The sequence below is a fragment of the Aythya ferina genome, assembly GCF_964211825.1.
Source record: "Aythya ferina genome assembly, chromosome: Z".
Classification (NCBI taxonomy): domain Eukaryota; kingdom Metazoa; phylum Chordata; class Aves; order Anseriformes; family Anatidae; genus Aythya; species Aythya ferina.
In genome coordinates this window covers 50731109-50758976 of record NC_140299.1, presented here as the reverse complement: position 1 = coordinate 50758976, position 27868 = coordinate 50731109, and the positions used below count along the sequence as shown (strand labels likewise).

At 40.9% G+C, this 27868-nt stretch overlaps 1 protein-coding gene across 1 annotated transcript; it reads left to right on the top strand.

Moving 5' to 3' along the window:
• Positions 1 to 27868, top strand: LMNB1 (lamin B1). The gene is made up of 11 exons (XM_084503487.1): positions 1 to 432; positions 10978 to 11134; positions 12321 to 12446; positions 13474 to 13644; positions 15018 to 15143; positions 16695 to 16915; positions 17865 to 18090; positions 25075 to 25179; positions 25682 to 25801; positions 26500 to 26601; positions 26932 to 27868. The coding sequence occupies exons 1-11, from the start codon at positions 80 to 82 to the stop codon at positions 26971 to 26973; spliced, it is 1749 nt and encodes a 582-aa protein (XP_084359613.1). The 5' UTR covers positions 1 to 79; the 3' UTR covers positions 26974 to 27868.

Genomic DNA, 27868 nt, shown 5'->3' with positions numbered 1-27868 from the left:
GATCGCGGCGCCGAGCCCGGCGCTGCTCCTGGGGCGGGGGGGTGCTGCCGGGGTTGCCGCCGCCACCGCAGCCTGCGCCATGTCGTCCTCCGTGCCGCTGAGCCGCCGCTCGCGGGGCACCGCGGCCGCCGCGCCGCTGAGCCCCACGCGCATCTCGCGGCTGCAGGAGAAGGAGGAGCTGCGGCAGCTGAACGACCGGCTGGCCGCCTACATCGACAAGGTGCGCGGCCTGGAGACGGAGAACAGCACCCTGCAGCTGCAGGCCTCCGAGCGCGAGGAGGTGCGCGGCCGCGAGGTCACCGGCCTGAAGGCGCTGTACGAGACCGAGCTGGCCGACACCCGGCAAGTGCTGGACGACACGGCGAGGGAGCGGGCCAGGCTGCAGATCGAGCTCGGCAAGGTCCGCGCCGAGCACGAGCAGCTGCTGAGCAGGTGAGCGGGGCTGGGGGGGGACGACCCATCCCTTCCCATCCCTTCCCATCCCTTCCCATCCCGTTGCAGGGCTCCCCCTGGCGCCGTGCCGTGCCGGGCAGGGAATGAATGAGCGTGCGGCAGGAGGAGGCAGCGCCGCCCCGATCCGCCCCGGCGGGAAGCGGCGGCCCGGCCCCGAGGCGGGGCGAGGCATCGTAGCTACACATCCATCCCTCCCCCCCCTTCCTCCCCCCGATCCCCATCCCTCCAAAAAACATCTCATGCCATCCCCCTGCCACGGGCAGGGTCTCCTGCCAGCCGGCCGGGTTGCCCGCAGCCCCGTGCAGCCTGCTGCTGGTTTTCCCGTGCCTCGAGGCGCAGTTCTGCGCCTGCTGCAGCTCCCCGTTAACAAAAGGGAATTTGCTGCTCGTTGTTTTTTTTTTTTTTTTCCCCCCCCGCCGTTTGGGCGAGCAGGGCGCACCAGATGTCGCCCTGGGTATGCCGTACTTTACCCGTGGGTTAATCTTGAAAGAAAAGCAAAGAGCCGTGCTTTTAACCCTGCTCTGCTCTCGTATAATCTGTTAATTTTTATTTTCAGCTGAATGCAGTCTCTGTTCTAATTTTAATAATGAAAAAAGATACCGCGTGTGTACAGTACTTCCCTGACGTTTTCATCTGTCTGCAGACATCTCTTGCATCGTCTGGGCTCCTAATGTGCCTCGCTTTGCATGCTTTATTGTGTGCTGCGAACCAGCAGGTCGTTGTGGTTGCTCTTTGTCAACCCGTGAAAGACTTCTATCACAAACAATATTGGCAGTGGCAGGGAAAGCAAAGTGCAGCTGCAGATGGGCATCAAAATGACTTGAAAGGCTAACCAGGAATTTCCATCTCTTTGTGACTTGATGGGGAAAGATACAATCTTCTCAGAAGCTGACAGATGAATAGGTGGAGGCTTGGGATGAAGACACAATCTATAGGAAAAGGCATTACTGCCGCTTCCCTTTCTGTGGCTGTAATTGAGACATTTTAATGATGTGAGCAGGAGGCTCTTCATTTTCTCATTTGCATTTTCCTGTGCACTGATAACCAGTGTAAAAAGATGACTAAAAATTGTTCTTGTGCTGCTATGGCCTCTTATGAAGATGAGTGTAATATTCCTTGATATGAGTACCTGTCTGAGATCATCTTCTTGCACTACAAAGCACAACGAGATTTTAGTTCCGGGCTTGAACTACTCGGTAGCTTTGTGAGATGAACACTCGCTGCTGCATAACACTGCCAGATTCTGTGTGTGTCTGTGGTTATTTGTAGTTTGGCAGATCTTACTATGGCATGTAGTTTCTTAGGCCATCTTTGGGTATTTTTAAGATGCTTATCTGTAACTCTGTTTCCAAAGTCTTCCAAAGAAAAGGTAATTTTTTTTTTTTTCCCATATGGAAAATTCCTGTATTTGGACAATACCCCCTGATGGCTTCTTCATTACAGCTTTTAAAATGTCTAAAAACTGGCAAAAACACTCTGAAAATACTTTGCACAAAAGTGCATGGGGGTACTTTAGGACTACAGATTTCCATTTGCAAAGTGTAGTGAGAATTCACATTCTCTTAACACAAATTCTTTGTTCTTTCAGAAAGCTAAGTGGAAGCATGGTGTACATGCTGGCTGTGGCTTAAATACTGGGTAATCAACTGTACTAGTTCTTGCAGAGTATCTAGACCTTTGCAAAATACTCATCCTGGTCATTGGAGTGGGATTTGTCTCACCCACTTTTGGTTGTGTAAGGTCGTAGATGGACACAAATGAGGTCATTGTGCTGTGTGTTGCTGTGGAAGGAAACAGTGCCTTATCTTCCTACCACCTTCCTATGATTCTGTCCTTTGTCTTGGTTATTCAGTTATTAATCTAGATCATTTAGAATGCAGAAAGTTACTCACTTCTGACATAGAAAAGTACCAGGGCTGGCATATAGGGTGTTACTGAGGGCGAGGGAGAAGGGCAGGCCATATGGGACTGTCTCTGCTGCCAGGCTGCAAACCGTTCTCTTGGCTTGGGTGTCCTGGCAGCCACATCCTGAGAGTCAGACTGGGTGGTGGCTGGTGGTTTGGTTTCCTTCAGAGTCACTGGAGATGAATGGTAGAATGAATTCCTCTATTGAGTCATCTTGGGACTGCAGAAAGAGCACAGATGACTGGCTACTTAGTTGGCTGACTTTGGGCAAAATGATTTCGTGGCCGTCATGCTCCGTTTGAGTATTTCTGTAGGTGGTTACTGTTTCTCCAGATGGACGCACAGCTCTGCTTTCTTTAGTTAGTACAAAAGGCTTCTGCTGCACTTCTTATTATTCCAGTCCTCTTTCGGCCCCTTGACTTTCTGCCTAACGAGGGCATCAAACTGAATCTTCTGGTTACTTCCAAAGTTCTGCAGCACTTCTACATTTCAAGGCTCATTCACCTATTTGTTTTATTTCTTGTTAGTTGACTTCAGTCTCAGGTATATGGTGTGATTTCATGAACTCCGTTCTGTTCTCATTTTTAATCCATCAAGAAAAGCTGCATTTTTTCTAAAGTTGATGCAGCTATATATACTGGACTCTTTGCATGCTCTGCTTGCAGAGCTCCTGCCATGCAGTGGGTACTGCTGTAACTAAATGAATATGAAGGCTTCTCTTAACAGTTGAAATATTGAAGAAACGGGGGAAAAATGAGGTGAAGAAAATCAACTTACTCTGTTCTGAGGAAATAATGGGGAAGATAAGTTGTTTTCTGAAAGCAAAGACAGACGTAACAAGAAGGGAAATAAGCTGAAATAAATCTCCCATCTCAAGACTGTATTGTGGAAAAATCCACGTACTCTTGAGCTTAGATGTACAAAACTCTGGGATAGCTCTCGTGAGGTGGAAAAAAAGGAAATCTGTTCCTCACTTGTGAAAGAATTGGGAGAAGTTAGTGATTTAACAGTATTTCCATTTTTTTTCCTGATTAGGCAAGACTTTACTGTATGCTTTCCTGTTGGTGATAGCTGTTGTAGAGAAATTCCTGCATTTCCTTCCTTCCTTTAAGTAGAATGCTCAACTGTGATTTTTACGTCTCTGCATTCAAGGACTGTAGGAAATGTGATCTGTAGTTCAGCAACCTAAGTTCACTGTTAATTAAAACCAGGGTTTTGGGAACTGTGGGATCCTTGTTCTTGCTTCAGTAGCCACCCACTTTTTTGTTTCACCCCTGTTAAAACAAATATTAGGTTGGCTACACAGTAAACTGAATTGGGAAACTCAAAAATCAGCACCAAGCTTTAAGCTCAGAATGACCCTCCCACCACTGGGCAGCCTTGGCTGGGATTTTGGGTTACCACAGGTTTGGGGTGGGTGGAAAGACCTGAGCAGCTGAGGCGGGCCAAGCAGGGAAAGAAGAGTTGACGTGAAATATCTAAAGATCATGCAAGTGACAGATAAATGTTGGGCTCCGTCATTCCAGCACCCTTCTGACTGGATGAAGTTTCTGCCTTTGGGTGGAAGCGTGTCAAGCTTTCATAGTTTGCAACAGCTGCAAACCAGGGAGTACTGCAGAGCAAAACTTGAGGAAGAAAAGTCCTCGTGTAACTTGAGCAATTAAGCTGACAGCAGTTCGTGTTGTGAAGTTTGACACGGCTGTGTTACCTGATAATGTTAACAAAATACACGAGGACAGTTCAGTCCTGGGACTCGGTTTTGCTGTATCAAAGATACTGGTAAAGGGTACAATGGATTGTCAACTGTTATAGAGTGCAATAATCTGTAGTGAAGTAGTTGTGGCAAGGAACTAATTTTAAGCATTTTTAATATTAAAGAGGTTACCTTTATCTCTTTTGAGCTGTGTCTCAAGACAGAGAGTATACCCTCTCCATCCTTATTCAGAAGTGAATATTCAAGATGGGATTAGGCTGTAATAGCCTAATAAATATGGGCAATAACTATATATCATCCTAACTGTTACTGCCATAACTGCTGTGCCAGCAGGCAGCACTGTGCAGCTGGTACCCTGAGCAACTGCTCGGAAGAACCATGTTAAGGCAGGCAAAGTTGTAACAGCTGTTCGAGGGTCTCCCATGGTGCGCATGTGGTATGCTGCCACGAGCTAGAGGTGTAGTTTGGGGCAGCTGATTTAACACTTTTCAGTTTTTGTTGTGGTGGGTGGTATTGGGAAGTCGGGTGAAGATGGGTGTCATGGCTTGGGAGCTGCTGAGCTTTAATCGGAACCCTGTCACTGTTGTGGTGTCTCCCATAGAGACAGCATCCTGGAGAGGTAAGGAGGGGAGTAATTAACTTGTTGCACAAGAACTTAAAGCCAAATGTAAGCATTTTTCTTGAATGATCCAAGTGTGTCTTCCCTGCAGAGTCGGATGTAACAACATCCTGTGACTTGCTGTGGGGTAGGACCTGAGAGCTGAAGGCTTGTTCTCAGATACCCAGACAGGTAATGATAAGTCAGAGAGGTAGATTTGGAAAGTAAGCTCTAGTGACAAATTTCAGCCATGTACAGAAATTGAGATCTACTGCTGTCTAAGACAGTGAAATTATGACAGAACGTTGTTTTATCAAATTCCTGCTGTATGTTGCTACCCTGCTTTAGAATTGTTTAGACAACTGTCTGCAGCTTGTTCTTCAGCTCTTCTGAAAAGTTTTGGTGCTTTTTTATTTTTTACCTTCTAGAGGGTTTTATTACAAACTCTTGACTAAGCATGTTCTGCAGAAATTTTATGGGTACTACTGTCAGTGAAGAAATAGATTACTTGTAGAGTGGGGGTTTTATTGAAAATTCAGGGTGTGGTTGCACCTTAGAGCTGTAATCTAATCAGCATTTTGAAGTACTTTGAATTGTTTACTCATGTTTTAAGATGTACTTGGATAGGATTATGATCGATTTTATATATATATATATATATATTTATATATAAAAATCTGGCAAAGGGTTCTGCACAACTGTGGGACCTCAGTTTAATTTTGCTGTAGATAATGAGTTCTGTGTTTTAAATCAGAGGCGATTATTTTCGTTCCCACCTTAATCAGTTTTCAAAGGTTAGTGCACCAGTTAGAAGGTGCAGGCTCTCACAGCAGAGCTATTGTTGATTTCTTCCTGCCTTTCTCACCTCAATTATTGAAAAAAGAAAAAATATATGGGAATTTCATATTAATCACATGTTTCACATGTTCTTTTTAATAAACATGAAGTGCTATAGAAAAAAAACTGGATACTCTGCTCATCTGGAATGGTTAATCATTGGTAAAATGGCTTCATACCACCCTCGTGGATTCACAGAATTGTAGGGTTGGAAGGGACCTCAAAAGATCATCGGGTCCAACCCCCCTGCCAAAGCAGGTTCCTTAGAGCAGGCTGCCCAGGTAGGCGTCCAGATGGGCCTTGAATATGTCCAGAGAAGGAGACTCCACAACCTCCCTGGGCAGCCTGTCCCAGTGCTCTGTCACCCTCACTGTGAAGAAATTCTTTCTCATGTTGGTGCGGAACTTCCTGTGCTCCATCCTGTGGCCATTACCCCTTGTCCTGTCCCTGCAAACCACTGAAAAGAGGCTGTCAAAATCCCTCTGTCTCCCACACCTCAGGTATTTATAAACATCGGTAGGATCCCCTCCCAGTCTTCTCCAGGCTGAAGAAGCCCAGGTCTGTTCAGTGAACTGGTCATCGGTTGTTGAATTCTGAGTTACCTTATGATTGGGCATATACAGAAAGAAGCTCATCGGATTTTATGAAACAATGTGTGCATATGCTTCTACACTTCTTTTTCAGATCCTGTAAAAATAATGAATTTTGAGCAGTGGCTTGATGCATGCAATACTTGCGTGAAGGCTCTGCCAAGACTGGTGGTTAGAGTAGTTGGATTCACGTGGTCAGCTGAGCTCTTCAAGAAGAGACATGGTTAAGCAGTAAGTGACTGGGGATATGCATTCAGCAGTAGTCTTAAACACTGACAATTTCCAGTCAAATAAACTCGATAAAATGAGAAAGCTGAAACCAAGTGACATATATTAGCTTACAGAAGTGGTAAGTGTGTCCTATCACTCTTATTGGCATGTTGATATGTTTACAAAATCATTAATGCTTTCAGACAGGTATCTCTTACGTTTTTGTAAATTGTATCCTTGCAAAACACAACTTTGTTTCCTCTCCTTTAGAGGAGAAGGAAAAAAAACACCACTACACACACACAAAAAAACAAATTAAAAAACATGGAAAACAAATGCTTCATATTTTATTTACCTAGCCGTCAATGACTAGATTTGTGCTTTAGTTTTTCAAGGTTTTCCATAATTGGTGGAAAATGAATACAACATGCAATACCATCTAATTTTATAGAGAAGTAAGTATGGTCTGCGTTATCATTAGTTACAACACCTGTATAGCTGTTTCTGGAATTAGCTGAAAACCAAATTTTTTTTGAGGTTACTGCTGGTAATGCTTTCCTTTGTGATCTAGCTGTCTAAATACAGGCAGAAATGAGTTCAGGGTTGCTGGGAGACTGGAAGGGATCTTCCCTAGGGTGCTTGGTGTCTTGCACTTGGTCAGCTTCAAAGGAACTTCAAATCACACCCAGGTTCAGCTTAAGATCTAGCTGCTGACTGAAAGGAGCAGTCTTTCTGCTTCTCTTGTCATTGTGTGGTTTTATCTGACCCTAGGGGTCTATTCATCTTACTAAACTGGTATAAAATTATTTTTATCTGTTTGCAGGGTGGCTTTTCTGCTAGCTTAGTAAGAAATTCAAGGAGATTGCAAAAAGTTCTAGGGTGTTTCATGAACTTCAGAGATGAGGAAAGAGGAAGGGTTACTGCAAGAGCATGAAAAGGGAGCCTTCCTCTTTCATGGAGCTATTCAGTGTCTTGGCCATTCCACTGGTTTGCAAACCGAGTGATCTCGTTAACTCACCAGAGCGGCAGCATCACCATATAATGGCATTCATATTTCTGAGAGCTTTGAATTAGTCTTAAATGAGATGCCACAGGTAACCAGATACAGCTTAACCACAGTACCTTAGAGTTGTATGAGCTCATCTACATGTATTCTGTCTTACTGGCTACTTTGTGGGAACAGTGGGCAAATCAAACCATCTAGGACTCTGTGCATTGACTAGGCTGCATCTGGTGTGAGAAACTATCTTGTGTAAAGGTGTTGTGGGCAGATGAACCCCAGCATCAGAGTTGCTTGCACTCTAGAGAGTGGCACTGTGGCATGCTTGCTACTGTCAACTTGCTTGGGAGGTTGGAGTGTGCTGGGGAAAACACATCGAGTTCTCTTGTAGTATGTGCAGAGCCTTTTCTAAAGCATTCGCAGCTGCAGCTCTACTAGTGAGCAGTGCTGGCAGTATCAGCTGAGAGGCATGCTGCAGAGTCTCTGTGAATTGAGTGATACAGGTTACATTTTTGAAGTGCAAGTTCTCCCTGAAGTACAGAGAAAATAAAGGGGATCTGGCTTGTTTTTGGTCAGATATTAGTTCTGCATTATTTTGATATAAATCACATGATTCCTTGGATAAAAAGATCCGACTGCTACAAAGAGAGAAAAGCAGGTTTCTTCTTTGAAAAAGAGGCAAGCCAACAATTAATTCTTCTCTTTTGTTTCTTTCAAAAGCAGAAGTACTTGAAGGAGCACAGTTCTGAACACTGCAACAAGAAGGTGTTTGGTTTTCTTTTTGTTTTCCATTTTCGTTTGTTTTGTTTTAAAATGCAGCTTCAGCATATCAACAGCTAGCTTTTCTTCCTCTACAGAAAGCTCAAGTTCTTCCTGTTGAAATTACGAAGTGTAAGGGTGAAGTATGTATTGGATACATTTGATCTTTGTTTTGATGATTCATAGTTTTTTTTTCTGATCTTTTTGCCCTTCTTTCCTATATTTCTTTAGGACTGGGATGACACTGCTGAGTTGCTGAGATTTCATCTGACTTTCAACAAATGAAGTGTTGAGCTTGTTTTCTTCTTGAGAATGTGCTCAGATGAGTTGTCTCATAGTTAGACAACTCGTAACACTAATAACTAAACTTTAATTCTTTTTTTTCTTAATATGACTTCAGTCATTAAATTATAGGATAGCTTCACAGCCAGTCTTGTTACAAACAAGCAAAGGGAGTACTTGATGTAACTGGCAGTGCTTAACTTATTAGTACAGGTAGAGTGTTAGGTTGTAATAATTGTTGTTGCTAGTCCACAGTACATACCTTCCTCTGTCTCAGTTGCAAGAACAGAATCACAGAATGCTAGGGATCGGAAGGGACCTTGAAGGATCATCTAGTCCAATCCCCTTGCTGGAGCAGGACGCTGTTCTCAGCTGCCTACCAGTTTGTAAGTGATAGAGGTATTTGCACTGGGGGAGAAAAATACTTTTTCTTAAAAAGTTATTTAAGGAGTATAGAGAACCTTCCCATTTTGAAGTCCAGAATAATTCAGAGAGTGCCACACTACTGCTCTCAAGGCTGTTCATGTAGCACTTCTAGTCTCAGGATCCATCTTGACAGGCTTGACTTCAGCATGAAGCCTAGTGAGATAGGCTGAGTGAGGGTTCCTACATTTTTTTGAATAAATGTTATCCATCCATGATCAAACAATGAGGACCTGGTGTGGGCCCTCATCCATCCCAATAGATGATGGAGGGATTTTTACTGTAGGTGTGGTGTACACCATAGTAAGACATCTTTTCCTGTTTTTCTCCTCTGCCACACAGCACCCTTGAATGCTGAAGTTCTTAGCAGGACTGGGGGAGAGGAATGACAGGGTAGCATTACTCCAATGAGTAATGGAGTTACAAGTAAGAGCCCACATGGCCAAAACCTAAATTCTGTGCTCTGGTCTGACCTATGGACTTAACTGTTAAGAACTGGTGGGTCTAATAAGTGATAGGTAAAGTGCCATTGAGGAAGTAGATAGCATTGTTGTACTGGATGGTGCTGAGCAGCAGAAGTGACAATAAGTGCTTGAAAATATGTTGGAGTTTAGAATAGCCTGTGTATCTCAGGCTTTTGCTGTGTATGACCTCATTGAGCATTGTGTTACCCAACAGAGAAGGGATTAGTTGTACTAAGTCTGTTACATAAAGCCTGCCATCTTGTGGCTGTAATGCCTAAATCATCCCCAAATTACTTTCATTTGTAAAGATTTTTTTTGCAAGCCTTTGTGCACACTTTTCTCTTGAGCATGATATTAATTGCATGTACTTATATGTTATTTTGGAAAAGCCTCTTCTAAATTTAGAAGTCTCTCAGTTTTAAAATTGTCGGTTGACTTGACTGGTCTCATTTTGATGATAAGCTTTGCTTTTGTTTCTTGTGTGTTCTGTATCTTGATTTGAAAACTAGTAGATCTATTAGTACTTTAACCCTTTGAATCTAGTTCTTAAGAATCTTTACCTATTTTTAGTCTCCGCAGTTTAGTGTTGTGAATACTAGTGTGTTTTGTTTTTTTTTTTCATAGAAGTGTGAAAACTGGACAGAAACCTGCTAGCTGTTGTCCTGATCTGTTCATTCTTGTAAAATGTTCATAGTTTGATTATAAGGATTTATATATGCTACTTCCTTCGCTAGAAAAATCTGGATGTTGCAGAGAGAAAGGAACAAACATTTTAGAATTATTTTACTACTTGGTTGCTTTATTTGCATACATCCTTCTACGGAGTAATTCCCTGAGACACTGTTTGACCAATTGCGTTGACCTGAAAACTAATTTGAATAGTAATTTGGAAACCCTGAGTGCTTGTTTTAAAGGAAAAGACATCTGTACCTCATCACCAGTGCAGTTTCACTGATGGCATGGACTATTGTATAGATGGGTCATGGGTATCTTTCCTCTGATCTGTGGACTTCGCCATTACGTGTTGCAAAACAGCTCACTATGCTGCAACTTCTGCTTACAGCTTTTACATAGTGAACATCAATTTTAATTGAGAAGTTGGTCTGTTGCTTGGAAGAGGGCTATTTGCAGCCCAAACAGTGGATTTTCACAAGTTCCTACATGGATAAAAGACAACAAAGATTATTTGTTTCCACTCTATGGAAAGGGCCACTTGATGTGGGAACTTATTTGTGGTAGGAACTTATTAAAACTGGTAAGGACAGGGCATTTTTGCAGAGGCTTCCTAAAGAGAAAGTGAAAGACCTTTAATAGACAAAGTTTCTTCCCCTTTCCATATGTGCCTTACTTTTAAGATCCCTTGACATGCAGTGTTTCCCCTATAATTAATAATTTTCTACAGCTCAAGCAAAGTATTTAGCTTATGCTATGTAGAATCATAGAATCATTAAGGTTGGAAAAGACCTGCAAGATCATCTGGTCCAACTGCATCCCTACCACCAATATCGCCTACTGAACCACGTCCCTAAGTACCACATCCAGCCTTTCCTTAAACATCGCCAGGGATGGGATGACAAATCTAAGATCTAAGGAGTTTGTTTAAACTGAAGTAATGTAAGCCCAGACAGTGTTTGTATTAAATGTCTGAAGTTTGATATTCAGATTAGACCTTGTTTTATTAGTCACCAGCCTACTTTGGGGCATTTCTACATTTTCTTACAGCTTTCTCTCCTTTATTCCAGCTATGCAAAAAAGGAGTCTGATTTTAATGGAGTCCAAGTCAAACTTAGAGAGTTGGAAGCAGCACTCCATTCTAAAGAAGCTGCACTTGCTACAGCTCTTGGTGATAAGAGAAGTTTGGAAGGAGAACTTGACGATTTAAGAGATCAGTTGGCACAGGTGAGCAGACATATTTAACTATTAAGCTTCTGTCAGTAGATGAGGTGATTTGTGTATAATACACATCTATAGGATAAGCAGCATGTCATCGTGGACATGCAACTCTGTAGCCAAAATATGAATAGAAAATTGTCATATGGTCAAAACTAGAAGGAAGTTATATATCAGAATTGGAGAGAGTATTGGATTAGGCGTCTGTGTCCAGTACAGTTTGGTTTATGAACAGCATGAATGGTGAAATAGTGCTTTTAAAACTGCAGACTCTGTGAAATAGCAAGGGATAACAGTTATTGACAAACAGATCAAGAGCTCAAAACAGACTTGACAAACAGGAGAACACGTTGTGGGGAGAGACTGACTTCACAAAGGTAGGCAATGAATAACTAGTTCAGTACCAGTTTTCCAGAAGGAATCTGGAAGTTGCAATAGACAACAAACTCGTCATAGACAGCATGGTTGTAGTCTTAATCTTCAAGACTACTGCAGTCAGTCGTCTGTGTAAGTCAAAAGCAGACCAAAAAATGTCAGTTTTAAATTGCAGCAAAATTTCTAATAAAGATTAAGAATAGTAGTTTTTCAATAGGAAAGTTGGTGAGGCAGTGAGAGAGTGCTGGAGAAAAGACACTTTAGTTGTTTCTCATAATGGGGAAAGACCAAGAACATGGAGTTGATTTTCCACGGAAGCAGAAGTATCAGTATGGTTTATACTTCATGGTGCCTCCTACCTTTGAGTTTGTGATTCTCTGTGCACTACATGTGGTTCTGCGTGTGGCTGTCTAGGTCCTGGACATCTGATAAAACAAAGAAAAAAGTCTTCTGCTAGTTTCGTTGACCCTTTGAAGCATCTGATTTGCAATTCTAAGCAACACTACCTCACAAGAATGAGTTTAGCAGACATCTGAAACCAGGAAACTGGTATTTGCCAAGCAGAAAAAATGAAGATTTTTAAGGACATATGATAACTAGCCTTAAAATACAACTTATCAATGTGCAATATCTGGAATTCACTTGTGCAAGCAATCACAAAGGGGGGGAAAATGCATGAGTGCTTTCAGATACTGGATTTGATTGTCATGTTCAGCCTTAAAATGTAGTTAATTAACTGTACATGTAGGTAGCTGAGGTTATTGTGTTGTGTGAGTTTTGCTCTGTATTTGTAGTGCTAAACATTTTTTCTTTCTTAAAGCTTGAAGCTTCTTTAGCTGCTGTCAAGAAACAGCTAGCAGATGAAACTTTACTGAAGGTGGATCTTGAAAATCGTTGTCAAAGTCTCATTGAGGATTTGGAATTCCGTAAAAATATGTATGAGGAGGTAAATTACCTTAGTGTGAAGTATTTGTATTTATAAAGGAAAGAAGAAATGGGGGGGGGGGTAATTCTGGAGTAGTAGAATAATTTGGGTTGTGATGAACCTCATCTGGTTTAAACTCCCACTCAGAGCAGGATTTATTTCTACTCTAGCTGGAAGATTTCCATCTTTTCAGTATAGAAAAATAATGTGAACTCATTGTGATTATAAATGGTAAAATAGCTTCACGTGTTATGTTGTTCTGTGTTTAAATTCTGCCAACAGTATTGCAATGTGCAATCTTTTCATAGTGTAAGAAAGTAAATTAATAATTTCTCACGTTGTGCTTCTTTGAGAAATAAAGTGGTGAGTGACACTCAAACACATGCTATGAACTTTTTTTTTTAAATTTCAGAGCTTTCTGATAGGATATGTTTGAAGAGCATAAATAGTTGCTGGGTATTTCTTTTAGAACTCTTCTTGCCACACTTCCTTCCAGTTGTTAGTGCATCAAGGTTTTCAGGAGAAAAACTGAAGTAGTAACAAAAATAACCTAACCCTACTGTATTTCATTCTATGTGCACATTTCCTGCTAGTTCTGTTTTCAGCTTAGTTAGGGTTTAGAATCTTTTTTTTAGCCATCAAAATCAAGCATACAAATAAATGGGGAAAATGTTGATAGTAAAAGTGACTGTTTAAATTCATAGTACTTTGATTTTGAGCAAGCATGAAAGATAAATAAGAATTAGGGGTTAATTCTAAAGTCTGATCATATTGAGGTATATTTGTTGAAAATGTAGGCAGCTCAGAAGGAAATATGACTTCGCATGTTCACATCCTAAGTGTTTTCAATTGCAAAATAAGTTGCTTTGCTGGTCAGACATGGAAAAGTGTCCCTGTGAGAAACCTGCAGTAGAAACAGTGTTAAAGTACTCTAAGGAAGACCCACAAGAATAGCTTAAAAAATGTATTACTATCTACTCAGTGAATAGTCTTCTATAGTTTGTTTGGCCTCATTTATTGAATGGCTATTTTATTTTTCTGGTTTTAGGAAATCAATGAGACAAAACGGAAACATGAAACTCGCCTAGTTGAGGTTGATTCTGGTCGCCAAATTGAATATGAACATAAACTGAGCCAAGCACTTCAGGAAATAAGAGAGCAACATGATGCACAAGTGAAGCTGTACAAAGAAGAGCTTGAACAGACTTACCGTACCAAAGTGAGTCTGATGTTCTTTATTTTCGCTTTGATAAATGGAAGAATCCTAACATTATTACTTGCATTTCAAAGGGTTTAATTCTGAAGCTTGGTTTAAAATCAGTGTTTTTGAAGGTAAATTTCTTAGGTCTTATTTTAGAAGCAGAGTTAAAACTCAAGCAGCACAACAATGTAAGTGTAGAGCACACAGTGTGACTGAATTGTGTGGAAAAAGACTTGTACTGGGATTGCTATGAATTCAAGGAAATTAATGTGTTTATTATAACTATATTGTAACAATCCTGATCAGTAAGGTGTCCTGTGTTTTGTACAGAGCTTATTTCGTAAAACAGCTTTCAGAGAAGACAGCATCCTGAGTCCTCAGACCCTATATAAAAATTCTTGTGTGAAAACTTTACCACACCCAATGGTTTCCACTTCTATAGAAGAGTGAAAGCATACTCAAACTGAAATCAGTTATACTTCATAATTTCCTTCCTCTAAATGATTCAGAATTTCTGTAAGGATGGATCCTGATGTCTCAACTGAACCCGGTTTCTGTGGCTGCTTGTTGCAGTTAGTGTTTTTAAAACCAAGGTGGGGTGACAGCATGCCGTTGCCTATCCTCACAGCTTCAATCTGACTTGAAAAAAAAATAGAGAAAAGGTAATTTAAAATAAGATCTAGCAAAAAAATCTTTTCCTGTTTTCTAATCTGAAAAACCTTTTCATAATTGATTTTTTTAATTCCTTTTTCTCAGGTGTACTGCTTCTGTGCTTTTAGATTTATCTTAATTAGAAATTATACCATTTGATCTATAAGTTCAATGCAACTTAAGTCTGTGGTGCTGCTTAGGTAGATAAGGTGGTGATCAGCAGAATGTTGTAGCTAGCTTAAATACATAAAAATATTTGTGTGAAGTAGTGATCAAAATGAAGAAGTAGTGGCACTGTGCACTGAAATCTGAAGGCATGTTCCCAATGTGCTTAACATGGCTAATAATTAGCATCAGTTTGCTTGGTTTTTTTTTTTTTTTTTTTGGTAGAGAACAAGCAATTTTAGTTTAGCTTCTATTTAAGCATACTTTCTTAAGTATTTAAATAGATAAATACTGATCAGCATGAAAACTGAACTTAGCAGTCCAACTTTCAAACTTTCATTGAAGATGTTACTAATGGGTATTTATTAATGGGTATTTATTTATCCTATTATAAACATTCAGAGGATTCTGATTTCAGATAGAGCAATATGAAATGGTAATTGAATTGCCACATTTAACCCTTAAAGAGAAATGTTTCATTGTGTTAAAGCTGCAGAGAGGAACTTTGCAGCTTAATGTAGCATGTGTTTTTGTTTGGTGAATAATTTTTCTTGTCTTAACTTGATCTTCTGCAGCTTGACAATGCTAAACTGTCCTCTGAGATGAGCAATTGTACAGCCAAGTCCGTAAGAGAAGAGCTGGATGAAAGTCGTGTGCGAATTGAAACGCTCTCTTCCCTCCTGAGCAGTCTTCAGAAAGAGGTAAAAAGCTATTTGTGATTCTTCAGTCCCGCTAATTAGTCTTGATTTTTAATGCAAAAAGACTTATTTCCCTTAACTTGTAATTGTGTTCAACTTCACGACTTGGATTTGTCTGTAAGGGTACAAGCACTACCAATTTTCCTATTATGTAGGCAAGTTTGTTTCTGGAAAAGATCAGGTGATGTAATCAGTGTGTGTGAAGTTGCACAAGAAGTGGATTGAGACTTCTCTCTACTTAGCTCTTACTCCTGCCTTTACATACCATTGTGTTTCTTCTGGTGGCTCAGTCAATGTGTTTCTGAGGGGATTTTTTTTTTCCTTCTTTCTTAGTTAAATACCAATGTTCTGTTGCCTACATTAAGTGGCAGCTAGGTTCAGAAAAATTCCTTCTGAATTTACAGGGTTATTTCCTGTGAATTTCAAGACTATCAAAATTGCCCTCTGCAAGTTTGACTATAACTGTCCACCTAAAAAAGATTTTGTTGCTGTGCTTGTTCTAGTGCCAGCAGTGTCAACAAGTACAAGTTTCTTTTCAGTTTGCTAGCACTGATTTCAGCTAGCTTTCTTCTCTTGGAAGAAAACTCTTACCACTGATTGTAGTTTGGATTACCAGCATTGAACACTGTAGCTGTTTCCACTAGGGTCTTCTGTGTGTCACTCGACTCCTTTTCATAAACTCAATATCAAGTCTTAAGATGGGTAACTAATTACAATGGTACTCTGCATCAGCCTTGCAGGCTGCCTGTTTTCATTGTCTCTGGACTATGATGACTTCCTGAGCAGCATGCCTGCATAGCAGACGTGGTTACTTAACACCAGGCATGGCAATTCTGGGGCATTGGTTTTTGTCTGTCCTTCAATTAAAAGATTTTCAGAGACTAGTAAACAGAGAAAACATGCTTGGGGAAAGTAAATCTTAAAGATGTCATTATTTAGTTATTCTTTGGTAAGCATTCAATTCTGTGTGTACAATATTAAATTTTATTTGCTTGATGTGATTTTTTTTAAGTATGTAACAAATTTTCTTTCCTTGTGGACCAATAACCACTAATTTCAGCAAGTAGGCAGACAGGTTTTCTCATTCACTGAGAACAAACCCTATTCCTTTAGAGAAACTTTCTCGTAGAATTTTGAATTGGCAGCAGTAGGCTGAAGCACAGAACGGACATCTGAAACAACACTTACTTATCACAGGATCTGAAGTTCACTGAACTGCATTTCATTCTGTGTTGTCTTGCCCGGCATGTCTTAAACTGATCTAAAGAGTCAGACTGAGTAAGTTCAGCTGTGGCAACATTTTCAGATTTCAGAGAAATTAAGTAGGTAGCTCTCTTCCAGAGTAGGTTGCAAACTTCATTGGGATTTAAGGTGTTACCTTTTTAGAAGGAAATGTGGAGAACAGGAGGAAGAATATGGGTGAGTTTGAATTCTGCAAGGGGGCAAAAATGCTTAACCTATTTTTTTTGAGTTTGAGGCTACCTGTAAAGTAGAATGCTTGGAGACTTGGTCTTTAGACCACTGATGTTTTGATGTTTTTTCACTGCTTTCTAGTCTAGAGTATGGCAAGATAAAGTACAAGAGCTTGAGGACACCTTGGTCAGGGAACGGGAAAACTGCCGCAAAATGCTATCTGAGAGAGAGGGGGAAATGGCAGAGATAAGAAGTCAGATGCAGCAGCAGTTGAATGACTACGAACAGCTTCTGGATGTTAAACTGGCACTTGATATGGAAATCAATGCGTACCGGAAACTGCTGGAAGGTGAAGAGGAGAGGTATGAAAGAACATGACAACAGATGTTGGTGTCTCTATATGCTTCACTTGCCTAATTCTATTAAAAGGCACATCTGGGAATGCATTCATGAAGTGTCTAATATACACTTAAGTCTTTGTGAGAGCAACCTGCTTGAGTATCAGACCAACAGTTCTCCCAGGGAACAGATATCATTCCACCATCAAGAGTCATCCCTGAGGAAATAGTGAATTGTCATTTGTCGGTCTATTTCGCACCACTGCTAATACTGTTTTTCAGGGGTAATTACAGCATTATTTAATTGTGAGCCACTTGTGAGATGTTGCTAAAATAGTTTTAGTACAGTAGTAGCTATTATGATTACTCAGCTTATCAAACAGATATGCTTTTCACATGTGATCCCAGGCTTCAGCAATACTGAGCAATATTTTTCTTGGCAAGCTACAGCTGTCATTTGAAATTTTTTGATATTTCAGTGTTTTTGACTGACATATTACTCATATGGGCTGATACCTCTCAAATGTAGGGATAAAATACAAAATACAAAGAGTTGTGCCATTGGCTTTTTGCATAAATTTCATACAAAAGAATAAGCCCCTGTAAGACTGTTTTTGTTTTTTTGTGGTGGTGGTAGTTCCTTTGTTTTCTTTTTTGACTTGTTCCAGATACCTAGGAATACAGCCACTAGCAAAGGCATACAGATACTTAGTAATGTTAACATAATCCTTCAGTATTCTGTGTTCCCACAGCGTTAATCACCCACTTGAACAACATTTTATTTTATTTAATTTGTTAAAGTACCTATAGCTTCAATTTTTGCTGTAATGTTGTTTGTTTATAGTATTCCTGTACCTTTATCTATATAAATCTTTGGGAAGAGGAGGGGATAGGAAAAAATTGTATAATTCAAGGTTTAAAAAAAAAAATGTAAAAAGTGTGGTTTGTGTGTGTCTCGTGTCCTTTGATTTAGGCTCAAACTTACTCCAAGTCCGTCCTCGCGAGTGACAGTTTCACGAGCTTCATCAAGCCGTAGTGTACGTACAACCAAAAGAAAGAGGAGGAGGATTGATGTGGAGGAATCTGAAGCCAGTAGTAGTGTCAGCATCTCCCACTCAGCTTCTGCCACTGGAAATGTCTCCATTGAGGAAATAGATGTTGATGGAAAATTTATCCGCTTGAAGAACACCTCTGAACAGGTTAGAAAATGCACATGATGTGACTTTACAGTGGGCTGACAACTAGTGGTGGAAGGCATCCTCCGCAATGGTCAGATCCCAGGCTTCATGTTAATTCTGGAGCTAAATTGGGCTGTGTAAGAGTTGTCATGAAGAAATCAGTGTATCACAAAATGAGCTTTCATACAGTATTCTGGATTGATAATGGTTGGTTTTAATGATTTAGTTTTCTTGCTAACTATACCCTAGGTATCCCACCCCCCTGAGTGTTGTATTACACTTCAGAGTTTACCTTGCCAAGTGTGATCTGGCTTTACAGTTAACATTGTCACTGATAGCCTAATGTCTGCTTACACCATTTCCTGTCTTAAAAATCTCTTCTGAAGTTTGTCTCTGCTTTAAAACGCCCCAGAAGAAGTACATACTGATGGAAAATTAAGGTCTAAATGTAGTTGTCAGTGTCCCTTCTATTTCCATATAGCTTCTTTAAATCATAATTTTCCTTCCTCCTTGGTTGCATCCACAGTTTCTAGAAGTAGGAGCCCTCATTGCCTGTGCCAAAGCTTCCAGATTATTTTTCTCTGAGTAGTTTGAAGTTTGTATCAGTTGGAGAAGCAAGACTATATCTATTTATCAAAGGGTATTTCATTTAAGGAAGTGTGTTGTTACTCATGTTTAGATCCAAAGGATGTTAACTGTTACATTCAATAATTTGCTCCCTCCCAAGACACATAAAAACTCTACAAATGATCATTTGTAGATATGATAGGGCTGGACAATGGAGTACAGGGAAGAAAACCTTTGGTATCCCTTTGGGCAGAGGGAGGTTCTTTCCCTCCCTTAGTTTGGGAGAAGAAAAAATGAACATTGCTTCAGTAGGGTGCTGGAATTAAGAGACCTGATTTCTTGTAACCTCAGTTTCAGAGAAGTCTAATTCTTGTTTTCTTGTGTGCTGTCTGCACCTAAACTGTGTTCAGAATTGCTAACTGTTCTTTGTTTTCAGTGTTGCACAGGCTTTGTCTAATGTAGTCAGATCTTTTAGCTTTACCAAAAAGGGAGCTTATCTTGATGTTTTAAATGGCAAAGATTAATCTGGTTGCCAGCATCTAAGTTTTCCCTCTAATTAATGAAGATACTCCCCCTGGTGTTATAAATGAAGTCTCAACTCAATCTGAATTTAGTAATATTTATAAAAGGCAAGTAAACAGTGCTGGGTGCATGGGGAGTCTGTGCTCTACCAACACACACACACATGAACATCAGACTTTCTAAATATACAGAACATTGCTTTTACATACTAAACCCGAGTACGCCTATACATATGTACAATCAGAAAAGGTAACAAACAATCCTTTAAGTCTATCACTATTAATGTGCATTACTGGGGGAGCATAGTTGGAGTTGGTAATCCTGGTTGAAGTGCTCCCCTATCTTCCATGACTTCAGTCTCCATTTTCCATTCCTTTTCTTGATTACAAACACCGGAGAATTCCAGGGCAGGAACAATATGTCTTGCTTATGTATCCTATTCTTCCTGGATCAAAAAAAACACATATCCATCTCCTTTTCAAGGCCAATAGGGCCTAGGTCAAAAGGCATGTCCAGGTATCTAGGGGGTGTAACAGCAAAGGCCTTTGGCTGTAGCAACAGAGGGGCCCATGGTGTAGCAGTCAGGTCAGTAAACGAGCCCACAACTCCCTCACTGTCTGGCAAACCACACGTTTCTGACTGTGGTCCCACACGGCTATTTAAGGCCTCAGAGACTGCTAGCTAGGTGCTGAGCAATCCCACCGCAACCTTGTCATTTTTAGTTGCAGAGTCCCACACCTTGACCTCAATTTGGTTCCATGTTTCAGGATCATAAACTGTCCAATTGTTAAGAAGGAGAATGAGCTGTAAGGTTACCAGGACAGTCTTTGTTTCCAAGGACGTATGATTCCCCATAATGTGCAGCTGCTTACCAGCGAGGGGCAACTGTGTGCGTGGCTCCGCTTCTCTCAGCTTGAGCTTCTTCCCAGCTCCGGTGCGCCCATTTCCAGAGACTTTCTGTATGAGCTTCTTTGAGTGGTTTGCTGAGTTTGGCTGAACCTTCATGAGGTGATCAATGTGCCTGTTCCCATCCTGGTCCCTGTTCTACTAGCCTGTCCCCATTCATTCCTTTTTTCTGCTTCTTTATTGATGACATAACTTCATTATATCGTATTGCCTTTTTTTCATCTTGAGGACAGGCTCCCCTTTTGTACCCTTCACCCCACAGCAGTCCTTTTCAAACAACTTTTCATTGGTCAAACAACTTTGCATATAACAGCAACAGCAAACACCCAGCAACTTCCATGCCTTAATGGCTGGAGAACAAGCAACCCTAGATGGCATGGCATCTCCTGAATCACCCTTCTTTGTTCCCTCCAAACTCTTTACATTCCTTATGGCCTCATTGTTAAGAGTCTGATGTTGTCATCAACTATGGGGCTTGTGGACCCCCATGGCCCCACTCCCACATTGCCCCCTTCTTTATTAACAATGACTATCTTCTTGACACGAGTTATTACTCCATATATCACAATTCTTTCTCTTCTTTTGAATGTCATTAATTTGTGTTTTGGCTTTGAATTTGGCCAAGGCCAATTGAACCATAAGAGTGACTCTGTCTTCTTGAGGACTTTCCGCTGGGTTTGTGGTAAACTGCATTCCTTGGATTATTATTTTCCATACAAGGAGTGTAGTACAGGGAATTAAGAATGGGAATGTTAATAGTCCTCCACAGACAAAACAGTTCATTACATTTAATGCCTTCGCAATATTCTCTGATACTATCTTATCTCTACTGGAAGTGGCACTCCCCCTGTGGGGTTTTGAGGTCCCCAAATACAAGTTTTAATATACATACGGTTAACATCCAAAGGGTAGCTATGCCCCGATATACTTCAAGTTCTTTTAAGCTTTACTTTCAAATCTCCAGGAGTAGAATCAACCTCCCAAGTTCCTGTTATGGGTCACTTTTCTCCTGACCCATCCTGGAACCTTCAAATAAGTTCCGAATCCCCGGAACCCTCCAAGAGGCTCCGAATCCCCGGCTGTGTCTGTGTCTGGAGGTGTCTTGCAAGTGGTTAACCCACCCACGAATTCCTAGACCAATTGCTTCGGTCCTTCACCAGCCAAGTCCCTCACGGGATATTGGAACCACAGTTAGAAGACCTCTGCACTTGCTTCGGAATGAAGTTCCGTCTCAGCCACACCCTCACACACAGTCACACAGCCGAATCCCACCCAACCGAATGGTACACTCACAAATCCTCTTCATTCGGGTCTTTGCACGCAGAATTACGGGTCACAGAGTTGAGAGCTTTTGGTTCTTTACTTGCCTCTTGCCTCACAGTGTCAATACATGAATTAATCTTAATTACCTGTCTGGGATAAGACTTACAGGCTGGGTGTGCTCAAAGGACAAAGCCTTAACATTTAGCTGTCTAGACCAAGATAGTTGTCTAGATGTCTTTAATTTACCAGAATTTAGCTTGCTTCTAATGAATCAGGACCAGTTGTTTTTTACCTTTCTGAGTTGTTCTAGTAATCCCCCGTGTCTGTGTGTAATGCAGATTTCCCTCCTATTGTGGGTCACAGCTAACCACACATTCATTGCTCCATGAGTGGGCCATTGGTTCAGTTATACATATAAGTAGCCACAGATATGATTCATGGTTATTGTACTTTGGCAGCAGTATAGCAATAGTCTGTAGCGCAGTGTTATAAGTTGTACTTAGAGATGCTCAGAAGTGTTGGACAGAGCAACGTGCGTATCTAAGTAGATAGAAAATATACCATACTCATTTAAAGAGGATTTTATATATTTGTATTGCAATGACCAACTGAATGTCAGAAACCATTAAGGTAAATCAGATTATTTATTTTTAAATAGTGGAATCTGGAAAGTTAATCATTTAATGTTTGGAAGGTATCTGTTGGTTGGGAGAGGGGAGAATTTAAGATATCTACACCCATTTTGAAATTGTCATTCTGCAGTGATGACCTGTATATGTTTTCCTATTTGATTTGCCAATGCTTATTATTCCTTTCTATTATTTTTTTATCCAACAAAAAGAAGTACTTAGTGAGAGGTGTGTGTATTTAGACACATCTTTTTAAGAAGACTAAAAGGAATTGTTTTTCAGAAAATAATTTTCTTATTATTGTTGTGTCTTAAATTGTAGTATTTATTTAGACCAAGCTGTAAAAAAAAAAAAAAAAAGTAAACAAACATTAATTTGAAAAAATGTAACATGAGAATTAAAAAGCAGGCTGTATTGAGCTTTCTATTGAAATAAGATGTAATATCAATTTGACTAAAACTAACTATTTACATGCTGAAGGTAAATTGATAGTAAATGTTTTCACTGAAAATTCTATGTATGCATTTGTGGCATAATGACCACATGGACACCAGGGCTCTTTTAGGGTCAGTAACTGCTAACATAACTTCATCTCTCTCTCTCTCTCTCTCTCTATCTATCTCTTATTGAGGGAATAACTTCATCTACCTTATTGAGGACAGGTTCCCTTCTTACACCATCTGCCCCACAGCAGTACTTTCCCATTAACTATTCATTGTTCAACCACTTTGCCTGGGAACCAGCCACCACCCAGCAACTTCAGTGCCTTAGCAGCTGGAGAACAAGCTGGAGAACAAGCAACCTGAGATGGCATGGTGTCTCCTGAATCACCCTTCTTTGTTCCCTCTAAACTCTTTACATTCCTGATGGCCTCACCCTTAAGAGTACGATGTTACCACCAGCCATGGGGCTTGTCAACCCCTATGGCCACACTCCCACATCTCCCTCTTCTTTATTAACATAAAAAGCGTGATTAACACAAATTAAAACACGGAAAAACTACCAGAAAAACTACTTTTTTTCCGGTATCAAGCCCACTCGAGGCAGCTGCCAGGGCCTAGCAGCCCTCATGAGGGAGGTTGACAAGGTATAGGCAGAGCCAGCAACAACCCCTCCCTGGCCGTTCAGAAGCTGCCCTTAGGGAGCGCGGTGACCAGGACGGGCAAACAGGGCTGAGGGAATAGTGTCTGGACCAAGGATTTGGGTATTCCGATCTTGGGCAGCCCTTTGAGAAGCTGGCTGTGTGGGCTGCTGACCGACTTCAACTCAGCATCACCAGCTGGATAGATGAGGGGGGAGCAGTGGATGTCATCTACCTTGACTTTAGCAAGGCTTTTGGTACTGTCTCCCTTGACATCCTGCTAGCAAAGCTGAGAAAGTGTGGGATAGAGGAGTGGACAGTAAGGTGGGTTGAGAACTCACTGACTGGCCGAGCTCAGAGGGTGGTGATCGGAGGAGCAGAGTCTGGCTGGAGGCCTGTGACTAGTGCTGTTCCCCAGGGGTTGGTGCTGGGTCCGGTCTTGTTCAACATATTCATCGACAACCTTCATGAGGGAACAGTGTCTGCCCTCAGCAAGTACGCCGATGAGACAAAGCTGGGAGGAGTGGCCAACAAGCCAGAAGGCTGTGCTGCCATTCAGCGAGACCTGGACAGGCTGGAGAGATGGGTGGGAAGTAACCAAATGAGGTTTAAGAAGAGCAAGTGTAGAGTCCTGCACCTGGGAAGGAACAACCACATGTATCAGTACAAGCTGGGGGATGACCTGCTGGAGAGGAGCTCTGAGGAGAAGGACCTGGGGGTCCTGGTGGACGACAGGCTGACCATGAGCCAGCGCTGTGCCCTCATGGCCAAGAGGGCCAATGGGATCCTGGTGTGCATAAAAAGGAGCATGGCCAGCAGCTCAAGGGAGGTGATCCTCCCCCTCTACTCTGCCCTGGTCAGGCCTCATCTGGAGTACTGTGCCCAGTTCTGGGCTCCCCGGTACAAAAAAGACAGGGATCTCCTGGAAGGAGTCGAGCAGAGGGCCACAAAGATGATACGGGGCCTGGAGCATCTTCCCTATGAGGAAAGGCTGAGACACCTGGGTCTGTTCAGCCTGGAGAAGAGAAGACTGAGAGGGGATCTCATCAATGTGAATAAATACCTGAGGTGTGGGAGACAGAGGGATTTGGCCAGCCTCTTTTCAGTGGTTTGTGGGGACAGGACAAGGGGTAATGGCCACAAGATGGAGCACAGGAAGTTCCGCACCAACATGCGAAAGAACTTCTTCACAGTGAGGGTGACAGAGCACTGGGACAGGCTGCCCAGGGAGGTTGTGGAGTCTCCTTCTCTGGAGATACTCAAGGAGACTCTGGATGCCTACCTGGGCAGCCTGCTCTAAGGAACCTGCTTTGGCAGGGGGGATGGACCCGATGATCTTTCGAGGTCCCTTCCAACCCCTTCAATTCTATGATTCAATTCTATTTCCAGCGACTTTCAGTATGAGCTTCTTTTAGCGGTTTGCTCAAAACTCATCTTAAGAGTCTGATGTTATCAGCAGCCATGGGGCTTATCGACCCCCATGGCCACACTCCCACATCTCCCCCTTCTTTATTAACATAAAAAAGGGTGATGAACACAAATTAAGAAAGCAGAATTAACACAAATTAAAACAGAGGGGAAAAGTACCAGGCATACTAATTCTATCTTTAATAAACTTGGTAACCACATCTTTTGGAGAGGCAGGCACTGACTGCTGCCCAGCTGGAGGGCGCTGGCTGCACCTCCAGCTCCTGGAGTCCTTGTCTGTGTGTCCTGCATATGCCAGCGGGACCCTCCCTACATTGTTTTTTGTTTGAGCTGGAATCCAAACCATGGAGGAGAGCGCTGTGATCACGGTAAGGCAGATGATGAGACGTCCGGAGGGACCCATCATGCTGACACCCATCTAGGACGGGTTCCTGTTGAAGCACAAGCACAACCTCGGCCCCAGGTTATTAGCGAGTAGGGCCCTTCCCAATGATTGGTGCTTTACTTTTTACCATGACTTGTGCCACATTGATTGTGTCTTTATATGTAGAATACCCAACGTGTAATAGAATGACTGCTGATGGAAACATTTTTTCTTCTTTTTGTTAGGATCAACCTATGGGAGGTTGGGAGATGATCAGAAAAATTGGAGACACATCTGCTCGTTACAGATATACCTCAAGATATGTACTGAAGGCAGGACAAACTGTTACAGTAAGTTGTTGAGCTTCAGCTGTTCGTCTGAAACAGGCTTGAGGCCAATTTGTGTATATCGGTCGGTATATATATCAGTATATCAGTATGGAGGTTTTAATTTTGCTCGTACCATACACATGTTCAGAAAACAATCACTTCCATTTATATTTGGCATTCTTTGTATCAATTGCTGGGAAAAATAACTCCTTGGTGAAGAGAACTGTATTTTTCAGAAACATGTGTTCTTTATGGAACAATAATTCTGACCATAAATAAAGGCATTTATGTATTCAGAAGTCTGTATTAAAAATAAAAGAATACTTTACATTAAAAAACAAAACAAAAAAAAAAAAAACACAAAACAACAACTTGGAAGTGGCTAGGCAGAGACTTGTATTTTTTTTAACTGGAGGATATTCATTGGCGTCACCTAAATGGAATTCATTAACTCAGTAATATGGAAATGTAGTACATAAGACTAGCAAGTAATATTGTAATGTTCATTTATGACCTTTAACAGATTTGGGCTGCAAATGCTGGAGTAACTGCTAGCCCACCTACTCACCTCATCTGGAGGAACCAGAATTCTTGGGGCACTGGTGAAGATGTGAAAGTTGTACTGAAAAATTCTCAGGGAGAGGTAAAGTACCTCAGATATGTTTAAGCTTTTTTGACTGTTTAGCCATCCCAGTATTTACCCCTATAAAGATGAAGGTAGAACCACTGTAAGAACTTTGCACAGTGCACGAGTGTCTAGTAAGATTTTCTGCTGCTGCTTTTCAACCCAGCATACTGTACCTGTCTTAAAATTAATTGCAGTATAGGAATGTGATGTTTGGAAGATTGTGGATTCTTTTATTTCCTCTCTGCCCCCTCCCTGTATGGAGTAGTAGAATGACTTGTTCAGATGTTGCCCAGATGCCAAGAATTAGGCAATGCCTTAAAGTGTATTTTGAGTTAAAAGATACTAGTAAGCTTTTCTCCTCTTTTAAATTTGTTTTTCATTAAAACTGTGTTCATGGGGAGTTGGTAAGATTAATTTTGGGTAGATAAGTCACTATGAGCTGTAGCAGTTGAAGTAAATTACAATATATTTTTTTTTGTAACAAATTTTGGAAGAACTTGACAAGTGTCTTGTTAGAAAGACTTCTTAATCGTTCAGAGAGTTAAAATTGAAGTGCTAGGAATGCTGTTTATATACTCCTTGTGTACTGCTCTGCATAGACAAACTGTACAAGTAGCTTTCCAAACAGATGGCTCTCCAGTTTCTCAAAATACAAGTAGATTGGCATCAGATCTTTAGGAGAGTCAAGTCTTTAAAATGTAACTCTGTTGCAGGAGGTTGCTCAGAGAAGCACTGTCTTTAAAACAACTATACATGAAGGGGAAGAGGAGAATGAAGATGAAGAAGAAATAATTGTTGAGGAAGAAGACCAGCAGGTATGTGTTAGCAGTCGTCCTACAGAGGTTATTTAGATAGTAAAAATCAGATACATGAGGAATGGATTTTTGCAGTTATGTCTGTGTGGTGGGTGTTCTTTTGTTTTGTTAAATTTTTAAATTTAAATTTTGTTAAGTTTTTTAAATTTTGTTAATTGTAACATATGAAAGAGGTTGTATTACAGCTTTATGGCATTCTGACTCTTGGCTAGACGATACCAGGCTAATATATTTTTAATATATTAAAAATATGCAGTATATTATGTTGAGTTGCTAATCCTTTTACTAATGGATTTTTTTCCCAAACCTGTCTTCTTCTGTTCACAACAGGGAGGCCCAACAGCATCTAACAAAAATTGTATGGTCATGTAAACTCCTCCGGCCAGCCAGGTTCTTCAAATAATGGTAATTCTTGTCTACAGAACAGAGCCTTCTCAGAAGCACAACATATTTTTGTATTTCCTTTATGTGAATTTTTAATCTGAGAGTGATGGCCTTAATTTCCTTTGTCACTGAAAAGGAAGTTATGTAATAGAAACTATCTGTAACTTTCTTGCAGGATGTGAATTGTTGATTCTGAACAATGTACTGTTTGAAAAATGAAACTCCTACCCAGTTTTATATGCCAGGTTTTTTTGTAATAGAAACCTTGCTGGAAGGGTAATACACCACTGCTTATTGGGGATTGATATTCTTAGACTGTACACCTCTAGCCATGTACTGTTGACCTCTTTATATTTAGGTGCTGTTGGGGAAGGGAAAGGTGTTTTCAATACTATGAACTCTTTTTTTACTGAAGACTTGGTCTTTTTCTACAGCACAATCAAGGTTATGAAAGTTTCTTATAGAAAATAACAGCTTTTTGTTGTTGTTGCTTGTTTTTTAAAAAAAAAAAAGTTTAAAGAAAGCATAGATCATGTGAGCACTCAGCTGATGAAGGATGCAGTACAACTTTCCATTGGTACTCTTTTCTTTGCTTAGATTTCTTATTCTGAAAGGGGATACATGTTACATGCATTAGTTGTGTTGTTAAGATAGTGTAACCAGCTTAAATTTGCTTACGTGATTTTTTTTTTTAACAAAAGTAGGTTTTAATATGGAATGCCTTGCTTGTTTATAGTTTTTAGAAACAAAACCAAATCTTTTAGAGATGTAGTCTACATTTGTATGGAAAACAACTGTAATTTTGTCATTGTTGAAAGTTTTTGTCCTTTTTGCCTTTACTTGATGTCGAAAGCTTTGAATAAAAAGTATCTCTGTATAGACA